Below are 24,377 nucleotides of genomic sequence, written 5' to 3'. Positions count from 1 at the left end.
CTATAAAACATAAAAATATAAACAAATTAAGAACCATAGAATTCTGCTCCAGTGTGCTGATATAGGAGAATAGGAGTGCTTCCTTACTGGAAGGCTCCTTCTCAACTGATTTCCACAAAAGAGTTTTTCTAGACTACCTTTTATACTTGTATCAGTCATGCTGCCACTGGGGATCACCCCTAGGCTGCAACCTTTAAGGTCCAGACACTGTTGGTCTTTTAGTCCAGTTTCAATATATCCATTTCCCCATCCGATGAAGGTGAATTCACTAAGAAATGCCCCATTTCAGCATTTGGGCCACTGCAAATGAATGAGTGGGAGATTTGGGAAAAAATTATTGAGGACTTGCTATTTGCCAAGCACTGTTCTAACCTCTAGGGAGGAAACATGGGAACAAAAGATAGGTCCTCTTCTCAAGGACCTAACATTCTAATAAGGGAAACCATGCCTCCTCCTCCTCCAACTTAGTCCCAGGTCCAATTATTCCTAGGCATCTTCTGGAATGTTTTTTTAAAAACAAGTACAAAAAAAGAAGTTATCTGGCTTGACTTCATCTAACTTCAAAATGCTTTCTGAAACTTCTGTTCACTGTAAATCCCCATATCCCAGGTGACAAGATAGAAGCCAATGACTTTGATTAAAATAAATCTTGTTCTTTTTTTCACTCTCACTTTAGTCCTGTCTGATTAAGAACCAACACCAATCAGCAAAATGACAAATAATGCCTTGGTAAATCTGAGCAGGAGTGCTGCCTGTGGTGCTAGTGTAGCAACATGTTTCAGTTGTGCCTACATTTATCAGAAGCACCAGAAGGAATAGAGTGCAATAGATAGAAGAAAGATATGGAATAACATTTGTTCTTTTCATCTTCTCTCATTTTATACCCTACTCAGCACATTCCACATTAAGATTTTCGACTGATCTTCCCTAAAGGGATAATAAGTGTATTTCATTAAATATGTCTGCACAAGTTGATTCTGAAAAGAGAAGGATCCATGTGTGCTTCCTTCAAATACATATTGTTGCAGAAGAAGTAAAAATCTTTGGTATGAATTTTCAATTGGCTTGTAGCTTTATCAGGGAAACCTACATGGAAGAACTTGATACATTCTGTATTTCCATCAGAAAGTTTTATCTGTGAGTCCCAAATGTAAAAGCATGCAAGTCAATTATTAAGAAGCCATCAGAGTACCAGATTCTTCCTCTGCTAAGTGCATGTAACTTTTGTTCACACAAAGGACGGGATCTAGCTAATCCTGATTTTAGAAAGGGCTGACTTTGTTCTGAAGCAAGGATCTTTTCAACAAATGAATTTGTTGATCTCATTTCAGCCTACACATCCTGTTTTCATCTCTTCTTTCCCTAAGGATTGGCCAAATTGCTTATTAAATATAGTTTCTGTACAGTTAAGCATTTTAAAAAGTTCAACATCAAGTGAAGCTTTCACGGGGGTTTATTTTTGCCTTATTTTCTGATGAAAACTGCTGTTTAGATCTTATGAGAGCACCTGTATTTGCGCTTAACTGCTCGGATTATCCAAGGTGAGGAAGCTTAGTCTATCTGCATTTGGTGGGTGGTTGTCCATGTTACTGTGTTTCTTGGTGAGGGAAAATTATTTTTCTCTGTTGATTATTTATCTTGTAGAATCAGAACTCTAAAAACAAGGTAGAAGATAAAGCTACCTGGACAAATACAGTCTCAGACACTTACTAGCCATGAGATCCTGGGCAAGTTGCTTAACTTCTATCTGCCTCAGTTTACTCATCTCTAAAGGGGGGGATAATAATACAGTGTTCCCTCATCTATCATGGGAGTTACATTCCAGACATCGCCCCTCCCCACCATAGGTGAAAATTACCAAAGTAGCAGGAGAGGAAACAGACTGATGCTACAGTCACTGAGCCAATCAGCGTCTAGGATACAGAACACAGCACTAGTGAGGGTCACCCATGGGTCTCCAGCTGTTGGTTAGGATTTAGTTCAACCCCATCCCCACCCCACCCCACCCCAGGAACATCATCTCTCTCTCAAGTCAGCTCTGCTTTCTTGAGAGGGACAGAAGGGGTGGCCTGAGGCCAAGGAGATGGAGCCAGCAGCCTGCCCAGCATGAAAGGGGCAGTCAGGGTGGCTGAGCCTCTCCATCTCCTGGCTAGCTGGGCATGATAGAGGGGGAGCCCCTCTGTCCCTGGGCCCCACTTCTAGGGGCCCAAGAACTCATTGGCTTCTGCTTCCGCCACCCTGCTCTGGCCTGCTCTCTCCTCTTCCTTCAGTGTAACTCCTCTGTGCGCCAGGCCCTGCCCCTCTGGCTTCGCTGCTCCCAACATTTCTGCCACCCACACTCCAGCCTAGTCCAGCCTCCCCCAGACTCCCACCCCCGCACTTGTTCCTTCCTCATCTTTTTCCTCTATGGGCAGCCTCCCAGATCTGCAAGCTACTGCTAGGTTCCGTCCACCCTTTGTTCTTGCCCCAGCCTGGCTGTGTGTCCACAGACCTCATTCCTCCTCATAATGAAGGTAAGTCTGAGCCCTAGCTTTCCCCTCTCCTACCCTGAAGATGGGGGGATTGAACTCCAGGTGCTAGGGCTCTACAGGCTTCCGTCCTCCAGTCAGTGTTCTGTCCACTGAGACCCCATTCCTGCCCCTGAGCATATCTCCATCCCAGAGGTTTGGCAAAAAGGCGTCTCCCTTCCTGGCCCTCCTGAGCCCCATTCATGCTACTCAGTCCTGTTGTCCGAAACACCTGGGCTCAGCTGCTCTCTTAGTTGGTCAGGGGTGGGGGTTGTGGGGGGATGGAGGGGTGGGTGCTATTGGATTTTTCATTCAATAAACTGGTCGCTTCTTACAACAACAACAACAACAACAACAACAACAAAACCCAGAGGGCAGCTGGGTAGCTCAGTGGATTGAGAGTCAAACATAGAGATGGGAAGTCCTGGGTTAAAATTTGACTTCAGACTCTTCCCAGATTTGTGACCCTGGGCAAGTCACTTAACCCCCATTACCACTCTTCTGCCTTGCAACCACTACACAGTATTGATTCCAAGATGGAAGGTAAGGATTTAAAAAAAAAAAACAACCCACAATATAGTGAAAACTTTGTGATACAGAATTAGATATATATTTTAAAAAAAAACCTGTGATACAGTGAAGCCTTGATATGTGAACAGTGATATAGATGGATGACTGTAATACTTCTTTTCTGTGTTTTTTTGAGAATAAAATGAAATAATATTTGTTAAGTGTTTTGCAAACCTTAATGTGCTTTATAAATGATATTGTAATTACTAAAATTCTTTTTTCATTTCAATATTCTATTTTTAAGTTATCAACAAAACAAATGACAAAACTCTTAAGCTTTAATAAGACTGAATTATAATTCTTTGTAGTATTGTATGTGAACCACTTGAAGCTATTTGCCTGAAAATTTCCAAACAATAAAGCAAACATCACAATTTTTAGGGAAAGTGTTTAATGACAGAATTGGCCACTTAAGAAAGTCATGTCCTACTGTACACTTATGCTTTCCTCAAATATTTCATGGCCTGTGTGCCAAGCTGGCTTCATATATAGAGCAAATACATGATGGCCTAAATAAAATTATTTGAAGGCTGCCAAGAGACCCTAGGTAGCTTGGATCAGGATAAATAAAGTCAGAGCTGAAATAAGAAGACCCAGAATTGCCTATCTCTTACTAGGCATGTGATTCATAGTCAAGGCACTTATCCTTTTTAAGCCTCAGTTTCCATAAAACGGGAGCCATATTTGTTTTATTAACCTTTCAAGAAACTACTTGTAAAATGTCAAATGCTATATAGCAGTGATGGCTAACCTCTACTATGGGTGCCAAAGATGGCACACAAAGCTCTCTCTACGGGCATGTAACTGAGTTCATTACTAGAAAGGCAGAGAGACTTGGGTGGAGCAGCTCTCATCCCCCTCTCCACCATATATGATGACATTTTTTTCATATCACTCGCCCTTTTTTTTTTAAATTTATTTAGTCAATTTAGAACATTATTCCTTGGTTACAAGAATCATATTCTTTTCCTCCCTTCCCTCCCCCACCCCTTCCCATAGTCGATGTGCAATTCCACTGGGTTTTCCATGTGTCCTTGATCAGAACCCATTTCCATGTTGTTAATGTTTGCACTAGGATGATCATTTAGAGCCTACAGCCCCAGTCATATCCCCCTCAACCTATGTGATCAAGCAGTTGTTTTCTCCTGTGTTTCTACTCCCACAGTTTTTCCTCTGAATGTGGATAGTGTTCTTTCTCGTAGATTCCTCCAAGTCATTCATGATCACTGCATTTCTACTGATGGAGAAGTCCGTTACACTCGATTGTACCACAGTATACCAGTCTTTGTGTACAATATTCTCCTGGTTCTGCTCCTCTCACTCTGCATCAATTCCTGGAGGTCATTCCAGTTCACATGACATTCCTTCAGTTTATTATTCCTTTGAGCACAATAGTATTCCATTGCCAACATATACCACAATTTGTTCAGCCATTCCCCAATTGAAGGGCATCCCCTCATTTTCCAATTTTTTGCCACCACAAAGAGAACAGCTATGAATATTCTTGTACAGGTCTTTTTCCTTATTATCTCTTTGGGGTATAAACCCAGCAGGGCTATGGCTGGATCAAAGGGCAGACAGCCTTTGGGCATAGTTCCAAATTGCCCTCCAGAATGGTTGGATCAAGTCACAACTCCACCAGCAGTGCATTAATGTCCCGACTTTGCCACATCCCCTCTAGCATTCATTATTTCCTTTGCTGTCATGTTAGCCAATCTGCTAGATGTGAGGTGATACCTCAGAGTTGTTTTGATTTTTTTGCATCTCTCTGATTATCAGAGATTTGGAACACTTTTTCATGTGCTTATTAATAGTTTTAATTTCTTTATCTAAAACTTGCTTATTCATGTCCCTTTCCCATTTATTAATTGGAGAATGGCTTGATTTTTTGTACAATTGATTTAGCTCTTTATAAATTTGAGTAATTAGACCTTTGTCAGAGGTTTTTGTTATGAAGATTGTTTACCAATTTGTTGCTTCCCTTCTAATTTTGGTTGCATTGGTTTTGTTTGTACAAAACCTGTAATCAAAATTATTTATTTTACATTTTGTGATTTTTTTCTAACTCTTGCTTGGTCTTAAAATTTTTCCTTTTCCAAAGATCTGGCATGTATACTATTCTGTGTTCACCTAATTTACTTGTAGTTTCCTTCTTTATATTCACGTCATTCACCCATTCTGAGTTTATCTTGGTGTTGGGTGTGAGATATTGATCCAAACCTAATCTCTTCCATACTGTCTTCCAATTTTCCCAGCAGTTTTTATCAAATAGTGGATTTTGGTCCCAAAAGCTGATTACCTGCCCTTCTCCCCAGCAGCCCAATGAGAACACTTCTTCCCTCCCTTGTCTGGGGTAAAGTTGGGATGGGGTGTGGTCCTTGGTCTCTGGGGGGCAGGGCGGGGCCCTCAGTCTCTGGGGGAAACAGCACAGCACTCAGTCTAGGGAGTGGGGCCTGGCACTCTATTTCTAAAAGGTTCGCCATCATTGCTATATAAAAATGTTAAAGACCCAGAGCCTCCATAAGGTATAAGGTCTTTTGGGTCATATTCAATCACAGAGACTTCAAAGAAAGAACAATATCTGTAGTTCGTCATTGACCCTAACGAGAATTTATTTTGGGAAATCTCTGGATACAGTATATGGATAAGGTGTATCTAGTTTTCATGAATATGGATACAGTGTCCCTAGACTGTTATAACACAATATAACAAATGCATTTCAGGAATATGACAACCTATATTTCACTCCTACAAAGTCCAGTGCTCTCAGGAGTAGGATGTCAATACCTTCATTAAAAACTACTTCATGTCTTGAGTTAACCCCAAACACTGTTTCCTAACACCTTCTAACAACTTTGGTTTATAGTTTCCTGGAAGTCTTATGTCTTTAGTGGGATTTTCTCCAATATATATACATGGTTCTCACTGGAACTAACTAATAGTAAGACATTGCCACAGCAGCAAACTTGGCTTGGAAAGACAGAGTTGATGGTGATCAAACATATTAGATATTAAATCAGAAATACTACCTGAGGGCAAGTAGGTGGCTCAGTGGATTGAGAGCCATGCCTAGAGATGGGATTGGTTCAGATCTGGTCTCAGTCATTTCCTAGCTATGTGACTCTGGGCAAGTCACTTGACTCTCATTTCCTTGCCTTTACCATTCTTCTGGCTTGGGACCAATACACAGCATTGATTCCAAAACTGAAGGTAAGGGTTTAAAAAAGAAGAAAGAAATGCTACCCAAAGAAGCCAAAGAAAGAGACGTAGTACTATCCTTTTGGCCATTAAGGGACATAATACAGATTTTTAAAATAATGATGTTAAGCATGACTTATGATCTTGCACAGAAAAATTAGTAATATTGTAATTTAGCAAAAATACTGCAAAGAGAGCCAGAGAACATTTTACACAGAAACTGAAACATTGTGGCACAATCAAATGTAATGGACTTCTTTACTAGTAGCAATGCAATGATCCAGGACAATTCTGAGGAACTTATAAGAAAGAACACTATCCACATCCAGAGAAAGAACTGTGGAATTAGAAACACAGAAGAAAAACATTTGATTGAGCACATGGTTTGATGGGTATATGAGGGGATTTTGGCTTTAAATTATCACTATTGCAAATATTAATAATATGGAAATGAACATTGATATGTGTATTACCCAGTGGAATTGTTTTTCAGCTCTGGGAGGGGGGAGGGAATAGGGGAGGGAAAGAACATGAATCATGTAATCGTGGAAAAATATTCTAAATATATTAATTAATTTTTTTAAAATACTGCAAAGAAAAATTGGTCAGGGTAATAACATGCTCTTCCTATAATGGAGAATATTGTTGGGTCATGGAGACAATGTGGTGGAGTAGAAAGGACAGTGAATGCAAAAGATTTGAGTGTGTATATGAGGATCCCATTAAGGACATACCTAGAGAAAGAAGAGCAGAATGATGTGATTTCCTGGGTGAGGGAGGGGAGAAGGAGGAGAGAAAGATAATATAAAGAAAAGGTGCTAAATTTATTTATTTCCATGTTCTTCCAAATGTGAATTTTAGAGCTAGGACAGCTAGCTACAGCCTGTTGAATTTATTGAAGAGATAATGAAAGGGAGCTGGTTGATTTCCAAGGAAATAGGTTGCTATAATTATGTGTTTGTGGTAAAGAAAAATTAATTTGAAATATGTATAAGACACTGAGAAAATGTTTTCTAAGACCCAAAAACCCAATCTGATTTTAGGGATAGATGATGGGGACTGAATTTGGGATTTCACTGACATAACCAATTCCTGGAGGAGGGAACTTTTTGTTCCATTGAAGGTTGGCCTCCTTTTTGCAATGTTTTCTTTTGACTTGAACAATGTTGGTAATGGAGATGATGTACTTAAAAGTGAGCAATTAAGGGTTTCTATACATCTAGTCTTTTCATCAGGAATGATTTGAAATTCTCTTTCATAAATGGTGCATTTCCCACCTGTAGAATTATATTTAGTTTTGAAGTTAAAAAAGATCTTTTTATTCAAAATGACAGGAAAATTATCACTTTTTAAAGTAAAGATGGTGACTTTTGGAGGAGCTCACTTATGAACAGATATGTCACTAACAAATTTGAAAGTCAGCTGTTCCATACAACAGATATAGAAATCTTAAATGAAGACTTAGTGTCTTAGAGAGTAGCCTAAAGTACTGAGAGTTTTAAGTGATTTGCTCAGGGTTACACAGCCAGCATGTATACAGAGGCCAGTCTTAAATTCAGGTCTTCCTGACTAGAAGGCTAATTCTCTCTCCATTATTATACACTTTTTCTCTTTTTTTTAATGGAAGAAAATGCTTTTCTTGAATTCTTTGCCAGGTGCATACTAAACTCAGATGATTCTGAACTGTGTTCCCTTTTCTTTTTTAAACTACCTATAATATTATTGAAAATAGACAACATTAGAGAATAGAGTGCTATTCTTGGAGTCAGGAAGATCCAGGTTCAAATTCTGGTTCTGACACTAGCTATGCTGCCCCAAGTACATCATTTAACCCCTCCAAACAATACTTTCTAAGGTTTTCCTGAAGCAACTTAAGCAACACTTTCTAAGGTTTTCCAGTATGTTGTAGACTAATTTCAGCCTGAGTCAGTGAAGTGAGTGGTCACTCTAACAGAATCATGAATCCTTGAGTATTAATTCATTTTTAAGAGTTGAAAAAGAACCTACGGTGAAATTGAATAGAAATAAATGTACATTGTACACTTAGGTTCTAAAATATTAACTTCACAAGTATAAACTGGGTGTTAGATGTTAATCTATCCACAAGAAAGCTAATATTACAGTAGAAAATTTGGATATGAGATAACAGGGTCATACCAACTTTATGAAAACAAATGTGACATCAACTACATTTAAGGCAGACAGAGTATTCAGGTTATGGTCCCTCTGTTTTCTGCCCTGCTCAGATCACATCCAGGGCATCTTACTCATTTGTCAGTACCACTTTTTAGGAAGAGCATTGATAAGCTCCTTTAATGTGACTATACCATTCCACTACTACAGAAATTTCAGTGATTCTCCCTTCTTCCAAGATTATAATTTTCTCAGTCTCTCACAATTCTCCAACTTATTCTTCAAATCTAAATTAATGTCACTCCCCATCACAACTCAGAATTCTATCCGAATTGACCTACCTACTATATTTGAGTATCAATTCTTCACAAAGAGAGAAATTGGTACAATGACCTCGAAACAGAACAAGTATTTAAGCTGATATTTGTATTCTTCTCCACTTATACATGAGTGTATGTATGGAGATATGTGCTCATGGCAATGCTGAAGGAGGCCCAAAAGAACTAGTAGTAGATAGTATAGGAAGATAAGACAAACATGTGAAACAGATGACTACATAAGGCTGCAATATGATGGAGTGCAGAAATGACCTTATTTCCTATGCTTTGCAAACCATTGCCTGGATTTTCATCAATGGATGATGTCAAGTGAGGCCTTCAAGTCAAAATCTGATCTATCATCACAAAGCAGCTCCAGATCTTTCAGAGAAAATTATTTCAGATCAAAGGAATTCCAATGTGGTAGAGGTGGAGTCCTAGGGAGTGACTTATATTGCAATTCGGGAAGCCCATGTGTCTTCCTTTTGCTATGTAACAGGTCATGAGTTAAATTTGAATCTTTCTATTCATCACTTTTTTTTTTCTTCCTGAGGCTTGAGTCAGCCCTCTTTGCCCACAAACATGCTGTGATGAAACACAGTAGATGTTCTATGAAATGCTCTGGCTTTCATTACAAGCAAACACCTAGGAAAACACTGCTTTGTTCACCAGAGAAGGCATACAGGATGGTCTAGGATTGTGGAGCCATTTCCTGAAGGTGCCATAAAGGTGGAAGGTGGGGGAAGGAGGGTGAGCTTTAGGAGCCAGGTTTTCCATGATGTTTTGTGAACAGTGGTTGGGGCTCTAGGGGTGTCACAGAAACAGAGCTTTTCAGTTCCAAAGTCTCGGTACAGAAAGAACAAGGATGTAGATTTCAATACTTGTTACCAGAATTGAATGGCACCTATCTGAGAGGAAACATCATATAATATTTATTTTTTTCTATTATAAACCTTGTACTGTGAAAAGTTTTCCCTTAGGCATTGCAGTCAGAATGGAGATTTGCTTTCAGATAACATGGCTCTTGCACTTAAACTGGAATGGGAGCTGAGCAATATATTGCATTATGTTAAAAAAGAAAAAAAGCAAGGGACCGATAGTATATTTTTCTACTTGAAAGCAACCCAATGGTGTAAGCCACTGTGTTTATAAAATTATGGATTCATGGACTTTAATACACCCATATCCTAATGGACCTATGATTTCATTGAGGCAGATATTCCCTTCAAGTGAAGTCAGTGAGCTTTTACTAAGTGTTTACTATATGTCAATCACTGTGTAAGTTCTGGGAAATTGCAGAAAGAAAGACAATCCCTGCTCTTAGGAGTTTATATTCAATATGGAGAAGACAAGACATAAAAGGAGGTGGAAAAGCAGGAGGTATGTGGGTTTGGGTGGGGAGGGTACAGAGAGAAAAAATGTCATGATAAAGTCAGGAGAGTTGGGAGTAGAGTTTAGAAAGAGTTGAAGACATAACTGGCCAATGTGATTTCCTGAAAATGGAGGCTGTGAAGGGAACCAGCCCCTATTCAGGGAAATGGGTTGAAGGGACAGATTGTACATCCAGTGTGAGAAGGCCAGGGGTGAAGCAATCTTCCAGTGTAAATAGATTACTGTGACATTGTAAATAAAGTTAAACGAATGAGGAGTGAAATATAATGAGGAAAGCAGTGGAGCCTTCCAGTCAGTCATTTATTTAGTGCCTATTATGAGCCAGGCAGGAGTAGCTAGGTGGCATAGTGGATAGAGTGCCAAGATTAGAATCAGAAAGATTCATCTTACTGAATTTGAATCTGGCCTCAGACATTTACTACCTGTGTGACACTGGGTAAGTCACTTAACCCTGTTTGCCTCCATTGCTTCATCTGTAAAATGAATTGGAAAGGGAAATGGCAAGCCACTCTAATATCTTTGCCAAGAATCTCCAAGGAGATCACAAAAATTTGACACAACTGAAATGACTGAACAACAATAATGAGCCTTGTGCTAACGTGTAGGGACACAAAGAAAGATAAAAGATGATCCTTGTTCTTGAGGAGCTCACATTCTAACAGAGGAGATAATATGCAGTCAAATATGTACAAATAACTATATACCCAGGAGTGAGATTGCAATCCATCAATATCTTTTCTTCCTGTCTTGCCTGTGTTTTCCTGCATATCTGTCAGAGGGGGTCCATTCAGCAAGCTAAAGACTTTCTTCAGTTGAATGAAGTGGGCATATTTAGTCTAGGAAAGAGAAGATTCTCTTAATAACATGATAATTACCTTAAATGCTTAATAATAACTTATACTTAATCACTGTGATCCCTTCCAGTTCTCAGATTCTGACTTTATGATGCTGATTCTCTTGGCATCATGTGAATATCAGTAGAGCACATAGGCTGTCCATGGTTTATCCCTTCCTTTTTTTTTTCAGATGAGCAGCCCTTCTTTGGGGTGGATTGGGCATATCATCATACATTTATTTGATGACATCCTTTACCCCTTTGCCCCTGTGTAATTTCTCCTGTAATGTGCTGTAATATGTTCATATCCACCACTCAATTTCAAATGACCTTTGGATTCAATAGAATGTATATGTATGTATATGCTATATGTATAGCATGTAATGCTAATGATTTTGGAGTCTCCTTCTCCAGCCTTAATTTCTCTGCTGACCTCATCTTGCATCTCCAACTACCCATTGGACATTTCAAAGCATGTACCATAGATATCTTAAACTAAAACAGAACTGATTATTTTCCCCTCAGCCTTCCCTTCATCCTAACATCCCTAATACTATCAAGGGTGCCACCATTCTCCTGGACCACAAGGCTTGCAATTAAGGTGTCATCCTGGGTTGTTCACTCTCTCAGCTTCCATATTACATCTATTATCAAGGCTCTTACCTTCAAAAAGTCTTTCTCTCATCTGACACTGCTACCTTCCTGGTGTAGGTTCTCACACTTAGACAATTGCAGTAGCCTTCCCTGCATTGTCTCTCCCTACCCCAATCCATTTTCCATTCAGCTGTCAAAATGATCTTCCTGGAAAGCAGGTCTGAACATGTCATTACCCATCTAGTCAATAAACTTCAATGGTTCCCTATTATTTCTAGTGATAGAGATCCCTGCCAAAGAAAGTGCCCTCTGTTTGGCATTCAAAGCCCTTTTAGCCTGATCTCTCTTCCCCTTTAATCTTACATGGTCTAACATCCTGCCCCTGCTCCACCCTATATTTTGTGATCCTGAGACACTGGCTTCTTTCCAGTTCCTCAAATAAGATACTCCATCTTTTTCCTCTGGGTATTTTTACTGGCTATCTTCCATTCCTGAAATATTCTCCTTTTTTCAACTCTGCCTCCTGGCTTCTTTAGAGTTCTAACTAAAATCCCACCTTATATAGGAAGGATTTTTCTGATCCCTCCTCATTGTAATGCCTCTCTTGATCATCTTCAGTTTGTCCTGTCTATATCTTGTTTCTACATAGGAAATTACATCTTTCTCCCATTAGACTGTGAACTCCTTGAGAGCATGGATTGTTTTTTGCATTTCTTTGTATCTACACAATGCCTGATGCACAGTAGATATTTTTAAAATGTTTATTGACCAACTTTGTGTGGACCTCAGTTTTAGTTTTCTGGATACTGTAGTCAGTCATATGCCAAGACATGTAGCTGTGCAGCATCACTGGAAGAATTGTAAGATTATGGCTCTAGAACTTGAAGGTACTTCAGAAGCCATATAGTTCAATTCCTTCATATTAGCTTTAAGAAGACGGATTGCCAATACGCATAAGTAGACCTTGAGTAAAACTAATAGATGTGAAAATGGGGTTGCACATTAACTGCAGAGTATAGAACCCAAGAGAGTGGAACTAGAATGCAACATTTATTAAAAGTTCATGAAAAATACTTTTAGGTTCAGTATCCATCTACAAAATTCTGTCTGATAAGGTACTTTTGAGCAATTCATCATAGAAGAGGGTGGAAAGTACTTCTAAAAGGATCAGGATTAGGAGTTAGCAAAGTGGTTCAGTGGTTTGATGGCCAGGTCTAGAAATGGAAGATCCTGGGTTCAAATCTGGTCTTAGATTCTTCCTAGGTGTATGACCCTGGACAAGTCACTTAACCTCCACTGACTAGCATTTACCCCTCTTCTTCTTTGGAACCAATATATAGTATCAATTCTAAGACAGAAGTTAAAGGTTTAAAAAAAAACAAAAGGATCAGGATGAAATAGTCAACAATAATTTATCAAGTGCCTATTTAATCAATCAACAAGCATGCATTAAGTGTCTACTATGTGACACACACAGTGCTAGGTGTTGGGAATACATGAAGTGAAAACGTACTCAAGTAGCCAACATTCTCTTAGAGAAGACAGCAAGTACAAAAGAAATGCAAAGGCTCAGGGGGTTTTATCTGGGTTTCTGGGATTGTGTTTATGCTACTTCAAACCTGCTTATTTTCAATTTTCAATTGATTTCTACTCATCCCCAATCCTAGGACTCTCTTGTTCTTGGTTCTATAAATAATTAACTGGAAAATAACAGATGATGAAACAAAAATTATGGGGAAAAAATTATACCATCACCATGACTTCCCACCTACAGAGGCTCACATATAAACTATGGTACATATCTATATCCTCCAGGATATTCTGGTTCATTCCATCTTTTTTTAAAGTCAGATTTCAAAATTGGGATAATGAATATCTATTTATCTTGGTTTGAAATAAACTTTTCTTTGTTGGGAGCTAAAATATTTCTTTTTTCCCTCCTTTTTTTTAACACTTTCTATCATAGTAACAACTTTAGGACAGAAGAATAAGGGCTAGGCAAACAGGGTTAAGTGGCTTTCCCAGGATCAGATATCTAGGAAATGTCCGAGGCCAGATTTTGAACCTCCCAACTCAAGGTCTAGCTCTCTGTCCAATGTTCAATCTAGATGCCCCAAGTCAAAATATTTTCCTGAAAGATGGATGATACTTTCACTTAGAGCTGTAGTTAGAACAATGGAGAAAGTGTTTAATTCTTCCTGGTAAAGCAATAAATATTTATGAAAGTAAGTATTTGGACTATGATAATTTTATTCAATAGTCAAATACATGTTTTCTTTGTGTTTTTTTTTTTATTGTAGGTGGGAATGAGATCCCGAAATCAAGGTGGTGAAAACTCATCAAACGGGCACTTCTCCTGCCCTCAACCCTCCACCATCACCATTGCTGAAGATAAAAACTTTCCAGAAGATGCAAAGAAAAAGAAAAAAACAACTAGAAAGGAGGGTGATGTCATGGTTTCAGCAACTGTCAAACGACACTTGAAAACATCTGGAGAAAGAGACCAGGGAAATAAGAAATCCCTAGAGTTATCCAAAGAAGACCTCATCCGACTACTCAGTATAATGGAGGGAGAATTGCAGGTAAGACCTATTTTTTCTAAACTATTTTTTCCATTTTAAAATGAATAAATATATATGTCAAATACATTTATATATACATTACATAACATAGATATGATTTAGTATATATGTGCACATATATGTATATATAGCATATATAATCTAGACCTGTGATTTCATCAGTGTGGAGGGCTCTTTTTTTTAAAACCCAAACTTTTGTCTTAGAATCAATAATTTATTTTGGTTCCAAGACAGAAGAGAGTGGTAAGAGCTAGGCAATGGAGGTTAAGTGAATTCCTAGGGACACACAGCTGGGAAGAATCTGAAACCAGACTTGATGAAGACCTCCTGAATCTAGGCCTGGCTTTCAACCCACTAGCTGCCTCCTGGAGTTCTTTTTAAACAAGGTTGTTCTATTAATACAAATGAGCAATTCTTCAGCAACATAGTTATCTGAAGACATTGAGAGGTTATTAATCAATCAATCATTTAATCAAGAAGATTTTATTAAGGCCTACTATAAGAGTAGCAATCTGGCCTAGAGATCAAAATTCTCTTGGCTAAGATCAAGGGTAGATGGAGAGAGACTGGTGTTGGCAAGGAGATGAGCCATCTCTTTAATAGAAACTCACATGAAAGAGGAGATAATGGGAAATGATGCCTCATTGAGATGAGGAGAAAGGGAAAAGAGGCAATTCATCTAAACATTTTGTGTGAGATGAAAAGCAAGGTTTTCAGTTGGTAGCATGGGGGAATGAGAGGGGATTATGATCAGATAGAGGAATTTTGAAGTTCTTGCACATGGAGCTAGAACATTTGTGAATACTGGCAAGATCAATGGTATGACTCCTCTTGTGTATAGCTAAGGCAGAGTGGAGCAGTCAAATAGGTTAAGGGGAACTGGGAAATTAGAGTATTTGAGAAAATAATAACATTCATGTTGAAGTCATCTAGAATAAAGGCAGGAGTTGAAGTAGAGAAAATGACTGATCATGATTTACAGATATTGCAATAACTCAGAAAGGGGTAGTGATAGACAATGACTTCCAGAATCTAGAGTCAGTGATAAATTTGGATTGCATGAAGCTCAAAAGAGAGGAGGTTATTGAGTATTTTCAGTAGTGGGGGAGTCTTGAAGTTGTGATGGAGAGAAATCTGTGAAACAATAAGTATTTATTATGAGCCAGGTACTGTGCTAAGCCTGGAAATAAAAGAAAGGTAAAAATAGTTCCATCACTCAAGGAGATTCCATTCTAATAAGGGAAACAACATATAAATAAAAATATGTATAAGATACACATGATGTATATATATATATATATACACATACGTATATATGAATACTATATATAATATATGTATATATATATATATATTTCATGGAAGAAGGAGAAATTCCAACTCTTCCACTTCAAACAATGAGATGGGGGTGTGTGGAAAAGTGCAAAAGATGGCCATGTATGCAGTGTCATCTGGAAGAAGCCAAGTCTCAGTAAGAGCAAGAAGATGGAAAGAGCAAGACAGAAAATAGTATAAAATAAAATGAAATTTGTAAATTATGGTAGAGGTGTTCCACAGGACAAAGTGGAAGAGTCCAGTGGATCTGAAGTGAACATTAGCAGGATAGGATTAAGGTGGATAGTGATAAAGACAGAGAAATTTGGGTTCAGGGTGAGGATTTGCTCTTTAGCAATCATGAGTTCATTATCACTGGGAAGGGAATGAAGAATAAGAGGTGGCTACCATGCAAACATGGTAACCATCTAGCTTTCATGGAGTAAAGGTGTTAGGTCCAGCTTTCAGCTTTTCTAAAAATTGCTGGTTCCTTGGAATTTCTTCATGAGGTGAACTCAGCTATTAAACTAGGACAAGATTCTGCACATAACTGGTACTGAGTGATTTACCCAATATCACAAAGCAAGATGCAGACTTATGGTGAAAGTTTAGCTTTGCTGAATCCTAGACAGGTCTTAATCCTTCACCATTCTCTGTCCCTGTTTTTCTCTCTGCCTCTTGGTCTCTGCCTCTCTCTGTGTCTGTCTGTCTCCCCCTCTCTCTTAGCCTTGAATGAATTCTATCTCATCAGAACAAATATTCAGGTCCCTACAAATAATCAGGTGGTCACTTAAGTTTCAAACTCTTGGCTAATATTTCTAGAAGTGAGAAAAGAGAGCTCATCCTGAGAGAAGGAAATAAGTGTGTTTGTGTTAAGAATCTGGTGTTCATTCTGCTGTGAATATGGGAAGTCTGGAAACAGAGTAAGCCAAGTCAAACCCCTTGTCTGCTGGCCAGTGATGATTCCATTAGAGATTGTTGCAATCTACATTCTGCACCAGGGTGAATGCTAGCCTATTTGATGCTATTATTAGTGTGTATGTGTATGTGCACACATGTACAAAGAGATAAAGAAATGCACAGCGAAGGCAAAAACATTAGTGTATAAAATGACTGACAAAACACCATAACTGTAATGGAATTTACCACCCACAGGTCAAGAAAAATCACAGTCATTTGATGTGAAAAGTATAGTTACTGACCATTTCCAGAAAAGGTGGTTAATGTTCATTTTTTCTAATAACATTATTTCAAGGAGACAGATTAAATTAGTCATGTTTTAAAAGTCTTCAATATTACCTATTGCTGTAGTCATATGAAATAAATAATGGACTTACACTGAAATTTGTGGTATAATGAAAACAAGATTAGTTTTGGAGTCAGTAGAGTTGGGTTCAAATCCTGATTCTGCCTACTCAGTGCCTCTGTGAACTTGGACAAAGCCCTTTACCTCCTGAAGATTCAGGTTTCTTATCTGTAAAATGGGAAGGTTTCACTTAAGGATCTTGCAGCTCTGATTCCATATTTGTGTAAAACAGTCATTCTCAAGACCTTGATTTAGAACCTTTCTCATTCTTTCATCCATACAACCTACAATTCTCCCAACCCCTAATCTGTTAATTATAACAGACTTAATTGATAGTGCATGCAGGAGACAGTTTATGGTCATTATATAGCTCTAGCTTTCCATAACTGTGGATTACTGTGCTAAAATATTATAAGAGAATTAAGAAAAATGAAAAATGTAAGATACTCACATATTCAGGGTTTAAGATGAATTGGGCTATAATTTCTATCTTTTGTCAAGTTTTTGAGTACAAACATGTCTCCTTTTAAACAATAGTTGCAATTAAAAGTTGCGTCTAAATTCATTTTGGAAAAGAAAGTAAGTCTTTAAGTATACTAAAAAGAGCTTTTTTGGCTAGGATTTATATACATAGAACTATATATGTATTCATATACATAGACACACATATGCACATATATTGTTGTTCAGTAGTGTTTGGCTCTTTGTGATCTTATTTGATTTTTTTTGTTGTTGTTTTTTAAACCTTTACCTTCCATCTGAGAATCAATACTGTGTATTGGTTCCAATGCAGAAGAGTGGCTAGGCAATGGGGGTTAAGTGATTTGCCCAGGGTCACACAGCTGGGAAGTGTCTGAGGCCAGATTTGAACCTGGGACCTCTGGTCTCTAGGCCTGGTTCTCAATCCACTGAGCCATCCAGCTGCCCCTTGGGTTTTGTTGGTAAAGATGCTGAAGTGGTTTGCCATTTCCTTCTTCAGCTTATTTTATAGATGAAGAAACTAAGGAAGACAGGATTAAGGAACTTGCCTAGGGTCACACAACTAAGAAATGTCTGAGGCCAGATTTGAACTCAGGAAGTTGAATCTTCTTGACTCCAGTCCTGATACTCTATCTACTGTGCCACCTAGCTGCCCATATGGGTAATTAGATAGATAGATAGATAGATAGATAGATAGATAGATAGATAGATAGATAGATAGATAGATGGATGATTTATATTGACATATTACATATTAAATATACAAAAATAGATTTAGATCCCGTATACACCATGATTAAGTGACTTGTCCATTGTTACACAGACTTTACAGGTCAGAGACAATACTTAAAGGGATTGGTATACTTTATCTATATCTGTCCATATGAAGTAGCAAGACAGGTGGAAAAATGGGTACACAAGATAAAATAGATGCATGGTTAAATAGATAATGATTAGTTGGAGAGATAAGATGGATGCATAGTTAGTTAGATGGAGATAGACAGATAGATATGAGTGGCCACATGTAGAAGATGCATAATGCTCTTATGAGTTAAAAAGAGTTAGGATTGTTTTGCCTTTGACCTCTACTAGCCTAACTGTGTGACCCTGATTAAGTAATTTAGTTTCTTAGAGCCTCAGGCAATATTCCAAGAATATGAGTGACAGAGGAGTGGTAGATGTACTTCAGTGAATAGATTATACTCATGATGAAATCTCAAGTTTGGACTTCAGCAAACACATAAAATGGAAGGGAACATGGAGTAAATAAATGAATTCCTCATATTCTTTTTTTTTAAACCCTTCCCTTCCATCTTAGAGTCAATACTATGTATTGATTCCTGGTAAATTCTGGTAAATTCTAGGCAATAGGAGTTAAATGACTTACCCAGGGTTATACAGCTAGCAAGTTCCTGAGGCCAGATTTGATCCCAGTACCTCCCATCTCTAGGCTTGGCTCTCAGTCCACTTAGCTGCCTCCCTTATATTCTTTTGAAGTAATTTCTTTTCTTATGAAGTAATAACTTCTTATGAAGCAACAATATTCATGACATTTTAATATAATGATTTGTTCAACATGGTGCCCCAAACTGTGGACACCTTACCTTGGAATCCTTTTGCAAAGTGACTCCTCAACTTTTAAATTATTTTTTTTTGCATGTGTAGTAAATCCAAATTTTCTACATATTGGGTTGATTATAGCTGTAGGTAATTGTGCACAGATTTTATGGGCTCGTTATTGCTATTATTTTTATTGAGTGCTTTATAATTTTATCAAAATGTTTATAAATTGAAGTTTAAGGTTTGATTTTGGATGTAAGTCTTTATTTTGCTCATTTGTATTTAAAGCTATTACATTTAGAATAAAAAAAAGAATTTGACCAACAACATAAACATGGACATTTCCTTATACCAAGAAAAGAAAAAGAGGATTATATAAGATATTGTATCTCTATTATGTGTATAGCTTGTTTAAAAATATAGATCACAAACATTTTTAATTAACAAGAATTCATTTTTTCTCCCTTCTACTTCTTCCTCTCCTGAAAAAGAAAAAAACAAAATGCTTTCAACAAATATGCATAGCAAAATAGATTCCAACATTAGTCACGTCCAAAAACCCTGCCTCATTCTGCACCTTTAGTGTATTACCTATCTGTCAAGAGGAAGATAGCATGCATCAACATTGGTCTACATTTATAATTTTTTAATGCAGGATACTATATTCTGGGATTTTAAAAACGTTTTTTAAAGAAAGGTTCTATCCATCTATATTCCAATCTATCTGATACAAATTATCATGAGTACTACATTGTATTTCTTTTTTTTTTTTACCCATTTAGGGGCATATAATATCAATATAGTAGCAAAAACATAATGCGATCAAAACAAAGTAGAATAAATTATGACCTTGATTCAGTAATTTAGTTTCTTAAAGGGACTTGGGCTGCTGGATCCCAAACTAGGAAAGGACCAGAGGCAGAAGAAAAGTCCAGAATTTGGATAGAGGGATTGATGTACATAGAATCTCCTTGAAGAAGCCCTTTTCCTTTTTTCTCCTTTAACAATCACCTAATGAAAGCAAACTATGGCATGGGTAGATGTGGGAAAAGAGCTATTTAAAAGAATCTATGAGAATTTTAAAAAAAGTTTTATTGATGCTTTGTGTTTATACATTGCAAGCATTTCCTTATAAACTATAGCCCGCTGAACTCTTTTGTAACAAAAAAAAAAGTTCAATAAAACTGCCTTGGCCTGATGCCAGTATTTATGCTGCATGATAGCACATGGAAATTAATTTGGCAATATTAATTGCCAGGGTTGCTCATTGAGATTACTTTAAGTTCAGCTAACTTTTAGCATCTTTTTTTATTGATGTCATTGCAGTAAATCTTTATATTGATTCCCCTGATTCCACCCATTTCATTCTGTTCCAGTTCATATATATTGTCTGTGTTTCTTTGAATTCCTCATATTCTTCATTTCTTATAAAGTAATAATATTCCCTACTATTTTTATGTCAGGTTTTTTTTTTCAGTTTGGTGCCTCAAACTGTATACACCATGGAATCATTTTACAAAGTGAATACTCAACCTTGAAATGATCTTTTTGTATGTGTGGTAAGTCCAGATTTACCACATATTAGGTTCATTGTGGCTGTAAGTAATTTTGGACTGATCTTATGGGCTCAATTTCATGATCTAAAAAGGAAATGAGTAACTAAGAATAGGGTGGGGAATGTTGGAGTTGAAAATTTGACAGAGAGGTGAAAACCTTTGGCAGATTAAAACTAAGGAGAGAAGGTAGGGAGGGAAGGGCAGAATCTGTTTGTAGGACTGGAGTTAGAATTTAGGATTTTTATGTTGAAAAATTGTTTCATCTGTTTTGCATTATGGAGGCATGGATTCTCTCATGCCTTATAACTCCATTCCTTTTTTTTTTTTAATTAGCAAGCCTAGGTCTTAGCTCTTGTTTCTCCCTTTGGATTCTGAACTATTACCACTTTCCCCTAAATTTTGCTCATGCATAGAGAAAAAAATAGTCTTGGTTTTTCCCCAGCAGCATCCTTTCCATTGTTCCCCTGAGTCAGCCCTCTTAGATACTTAGAATGGGCCACTGAAAAGCACTAGAAAAGAGTATACAGTGGAGTAAAGTATATTACAATAACAAATGAAAAGGGTTATCATTCTACAATTCATAAAAATTCACAATCTTAATCCTGGCCCATAGCACCAAATGCAGCCTATTTGTCTCAGCTCCTGGTATACAGTATTATTTGCCTATTCTCCTTAGCTCCTTCCTCCCTAATTTTCTTCTATGTCTTCTGGTGCTTGACATGAATTTATTTCCCATTTCATTGGCATGGTTCCTTAACTTTCAATATGGTGCAGAAATCTAGGGACTAGTCCAAGACTTTCTTCAGGCAGTTTCCTTTGTAGCTAGCCATCTACTGGTTCTGACCTGGAAAAGTCTTTCTTGTTCTAAACTTCCAGCAAGAAATGACTTCTTTCTTTGTGCTGAGAATGAGGGCATCTGGGTTCAAATCTCACCTCTTTTATTTCTTGTCTCTATGACCTTGGAGAAGTTATTTAAATTTCTCCAGTTTCTTCATCTATAAAATAGAAGGACCTCAAAGTTCCTTTCTAGCTCTAAGATCCTGTGAACTTGGATTTGAATCTCAGCTTTTCCACTTCCCACCTGGATAATCTTGGACAATTCACTTAACTTTTTTGGGCATCCATTTCCTCCTCTATAAAATGAAGTTGGTAGATTAAATAACCTCTAGGATTCCTTCCAGCTCTGAAGCTATTATCCTATAATCTTAAAACCCTTGTTCTGTAGGTGTCTATTATTTTCCGATGTCAACATGGAATCTAGAAACCCCAAACTTGTAGCCTAGTAAGATCTGATGAACCCCAAGTTTTAGGACTAGATTATAAGTTGGAGACCCCAAAACTTGTACTTGTTCCCTATTCCCATAAGAATCCACCCTGAAGGGAATCTCAGGCTAGCAGTTTCAGACTGAATAATGGACCCAAAGGTAATAGACAATCCACTTGAGGTGGAGGCTAATCACTCCTGAGGAAGAGTGATTCTTTAGCGCAGTAGGCTGTGAGAATTAAAATGGTTGAGGGTCATAAATTGTAGTAGTTAAAAGAGTTAAGGGTATAAACTGTAAGATTTAAAATTGTTGTGGTTGTAAACTGTGGCAGTTAAAAGAGTTGGAAACATAAACTGTAGTGAGTTACAATGGTGGAAGATACAAATTATGCTAGATATAAGAGGGAGTGAGTAAAGTTGACCAAAGAAAATATGTTTCACTACAATGTCTTGGTTTTTTAATCAAATATAAGGTGGTCGCCAGGGAATATATTCCCAATAATGAATATGCCCAAGTCAACTGGGTTTTATAGAGAATTTAATTAATAATACAATGAGGAATTAAAGAAAAGAGAGAAAGAGAGAAAAAGGAAATAAGTATGAAGGGCCTTAAGCCAACATGGCCTAGACCTGAGTCTTAAGAGAGAGAGATCAGTCAGTCAGTCTTTTATCACTCACCACAAGGTCTGTCTAAGCAAGGATTCTAGTGACAGCAGGCCAGCTCCATCTCAGCTGACTTCACCAGAGAGAGTTCCAGCCAGAGTCCTCCTCAAAGAGCCTTCCAGCCAGAGACTGTTTCAAAGGGCCTCTCTCCAGAGCCTCCAGAGGGACAGAGTCCCCTCAGAGGAGCTCCAGCGAGACCTCCTTAGAGATTGTCCTCCAAGAGCTTCCCTTCTCCAGAGCCTCTCTCAAGAGATTCTTCCCAAGCGATCCTCATCAGAGAGCCTTCAAAAGGATTCCCCTCTCAAGAGCTTCTGCTTTTTCTTATATAGGGGTTTTTCTCCTATGTCACCTCCCCTAAGTCCTTATATCTACCAATCACTGTAGACATTTTCCAAAGGACAACCCATTCTAAAAACACTGCTGGGTCTACTTAATCCCTTTAGTAAGTTTGAATCAGAAAAAACACTTCTGGGTCGACTAATCCCCTCAGTAAGTCTGAACCAGAGAAAACACAGCTGAGTTGACTAATCCCCTCAAGAGAAAACCTCTGAATAAGTTTTCACCTCTTTGCTCCTGGAAAGTTTACAAGTTGCCCGACCTTTATAGGTACCTAGCATCCCATTGTATCAATTCTAAAAACAGGCATGGCTCAAAGAACTCCCTGCCTCATCATAAGCATGGGTCCAAGTACTTTCATTGTTTAGCAAGGGGCAGGCTGAGAGGGAAGTGGATATTCCAGGATAAGAGGCATCTTGAGTCAAAGTACAGAGTCAGGAAAGAGGATAGCATTTTAGAGGGATACAAAAAACATCTGCCTAATTGAAAGAGGAAATACTTTCAAATAGGCTTCACCTTATACAATACCATTTTATTAATTTGCTTATCTCCTTACTATGCATCCTAAACTATATATCCATATATCTTCATATCTCTCCCAAGCTTTCCAACTCTACCCAGTCTTGGGCCATCATGATTGTGTCATTGATTATGTCAAGAATGGTAGAGTAGAAGACTTCTACTCCCAGAATCTCTGAGGGAGGAAAGAATTCTGAATTTGGAGTCAGGAGAAACCTGGGTTTGAATTGTCCTCTGATGACTTACTACCTGAGTGATCCATGGCAAATCCCTTAACTTCTAGTGCTTATGTCATTAAATTACTATGTGTAAATCTTCAACTTAAATAAATGTGAGCATATTATAATTATACTTATTGTTCTCATTCTTCCTATCTTTTATTCAATAGAATTTAGAGAGAAATAATCCTGCGACAAGGTTCTTTCCTGCTATTGTTCTTTGATGTTAAGTGTTTAGCAGACTACTAGCAGATGGATAAATGATTGCATCTTGTAATTGAACAAAAGTGATGAGATGTCAGCTGAAGGGATCAGTGCTCAGGAAGCAGACAAAAGAACAGAGATGATATATACTTTATCTGGTTTCCAGTTCACTTGTTTCTTTTGCAAAGTATACTTTGAGAGCTTTTCATTGCATATAGTTTGGAAAATATGAGTATTCATTATGGCAACATCTATTAATAAAAACATTGTTCTTTAATTTTGTGGGTCACTGTCATGTCCTGGCAAGTGTGGGTATTGATTTCATCTCTGATGATGTTTATGGCCTATTACATTTTAACTGTTGATTCTCAAGGATGTTTTGGTGTTTGCTTTGGTAGTATGGGGATTTGCCATCTATTATTTGTAGGACAGCAAATGTTTGATATAAAATTCTGGTCATTTTTAATTCTTTTAAAGTTTTAAATTCTTCCTTTTGCTCCTGTGATGGGATTTGCTTAGGCTGCTTTGAGATGAGAGTCTAACTTTGCTTGTAAGAGCAGGTGCCCAGCAAAATTATAAAGTAGACAGACTCTGAAGTAAAACATCAGGTATAATTGAATGGGAAGAAGGAACCATTTAAAGGGATAGAAGACCAGCCAAGAGGTCTTTCCATTAAAGAGGGAAAGAGTTGATGAGGGCCTGAGTAGTCCCATGAATGGAGCATTTGCTCTCCAAACTTTCGATATCCTTCCGAAGCCCTTGTTGCACATGCCATGGAAGAAGAAGAAGAAGAAAAAAAAAACAACCCTTAAATGAATTGACTAAGATG

At 37.8% G+C, this 24,377-nt stretch overlaps 1 protein-coding gene across 7 annotated transcripts in view; it reads left to right on the top strand.

Moving 5' to 3' along the window:
- Positions 1-24,377, top strand: part of FILIP1 (filamin A interacting protein 1) — a 351,039-nt gene that overhangs the window by 156,778 nt on the left and 169,884 nt on the right. For 6 of the 7 annotated variants that reach the window (XM_007484213.3, XM_007484212.3, XM_056818507.1 and 3 more), the window contains one exon: positions 13,847-14,128. In XM_007484213.3, the coding sequence (XP_007484275.1) occupies positions 13,847-14,128 (282 nt within the window). Of the gene's footprint in view, positions 1-2,152; positions 2,514-13,846; positions 14,129-24,377 lie in introns of those variants that run through there. The other variant, XM_001373925.5, reaches the window with a different exon arrangement.

Source organism: Monodelphis domestica, chromosome 2 (assembly GCF_027887165.1).
Source record: "Monodelphis domestica isolate mMonDom1 chromosome 2, mMonDom1.pri, whole genome shotgun sequence".
NCBI classification, from domain to species: Eukaryota; Metazoa; Chordata; class Mammalia; order Didelphimorphia; family Didelphidae; genus Monodelphis; species Monodelphis domestica.
This window is presented reverse-complemented; position numbering and strand designations above follow the sequence as displayed.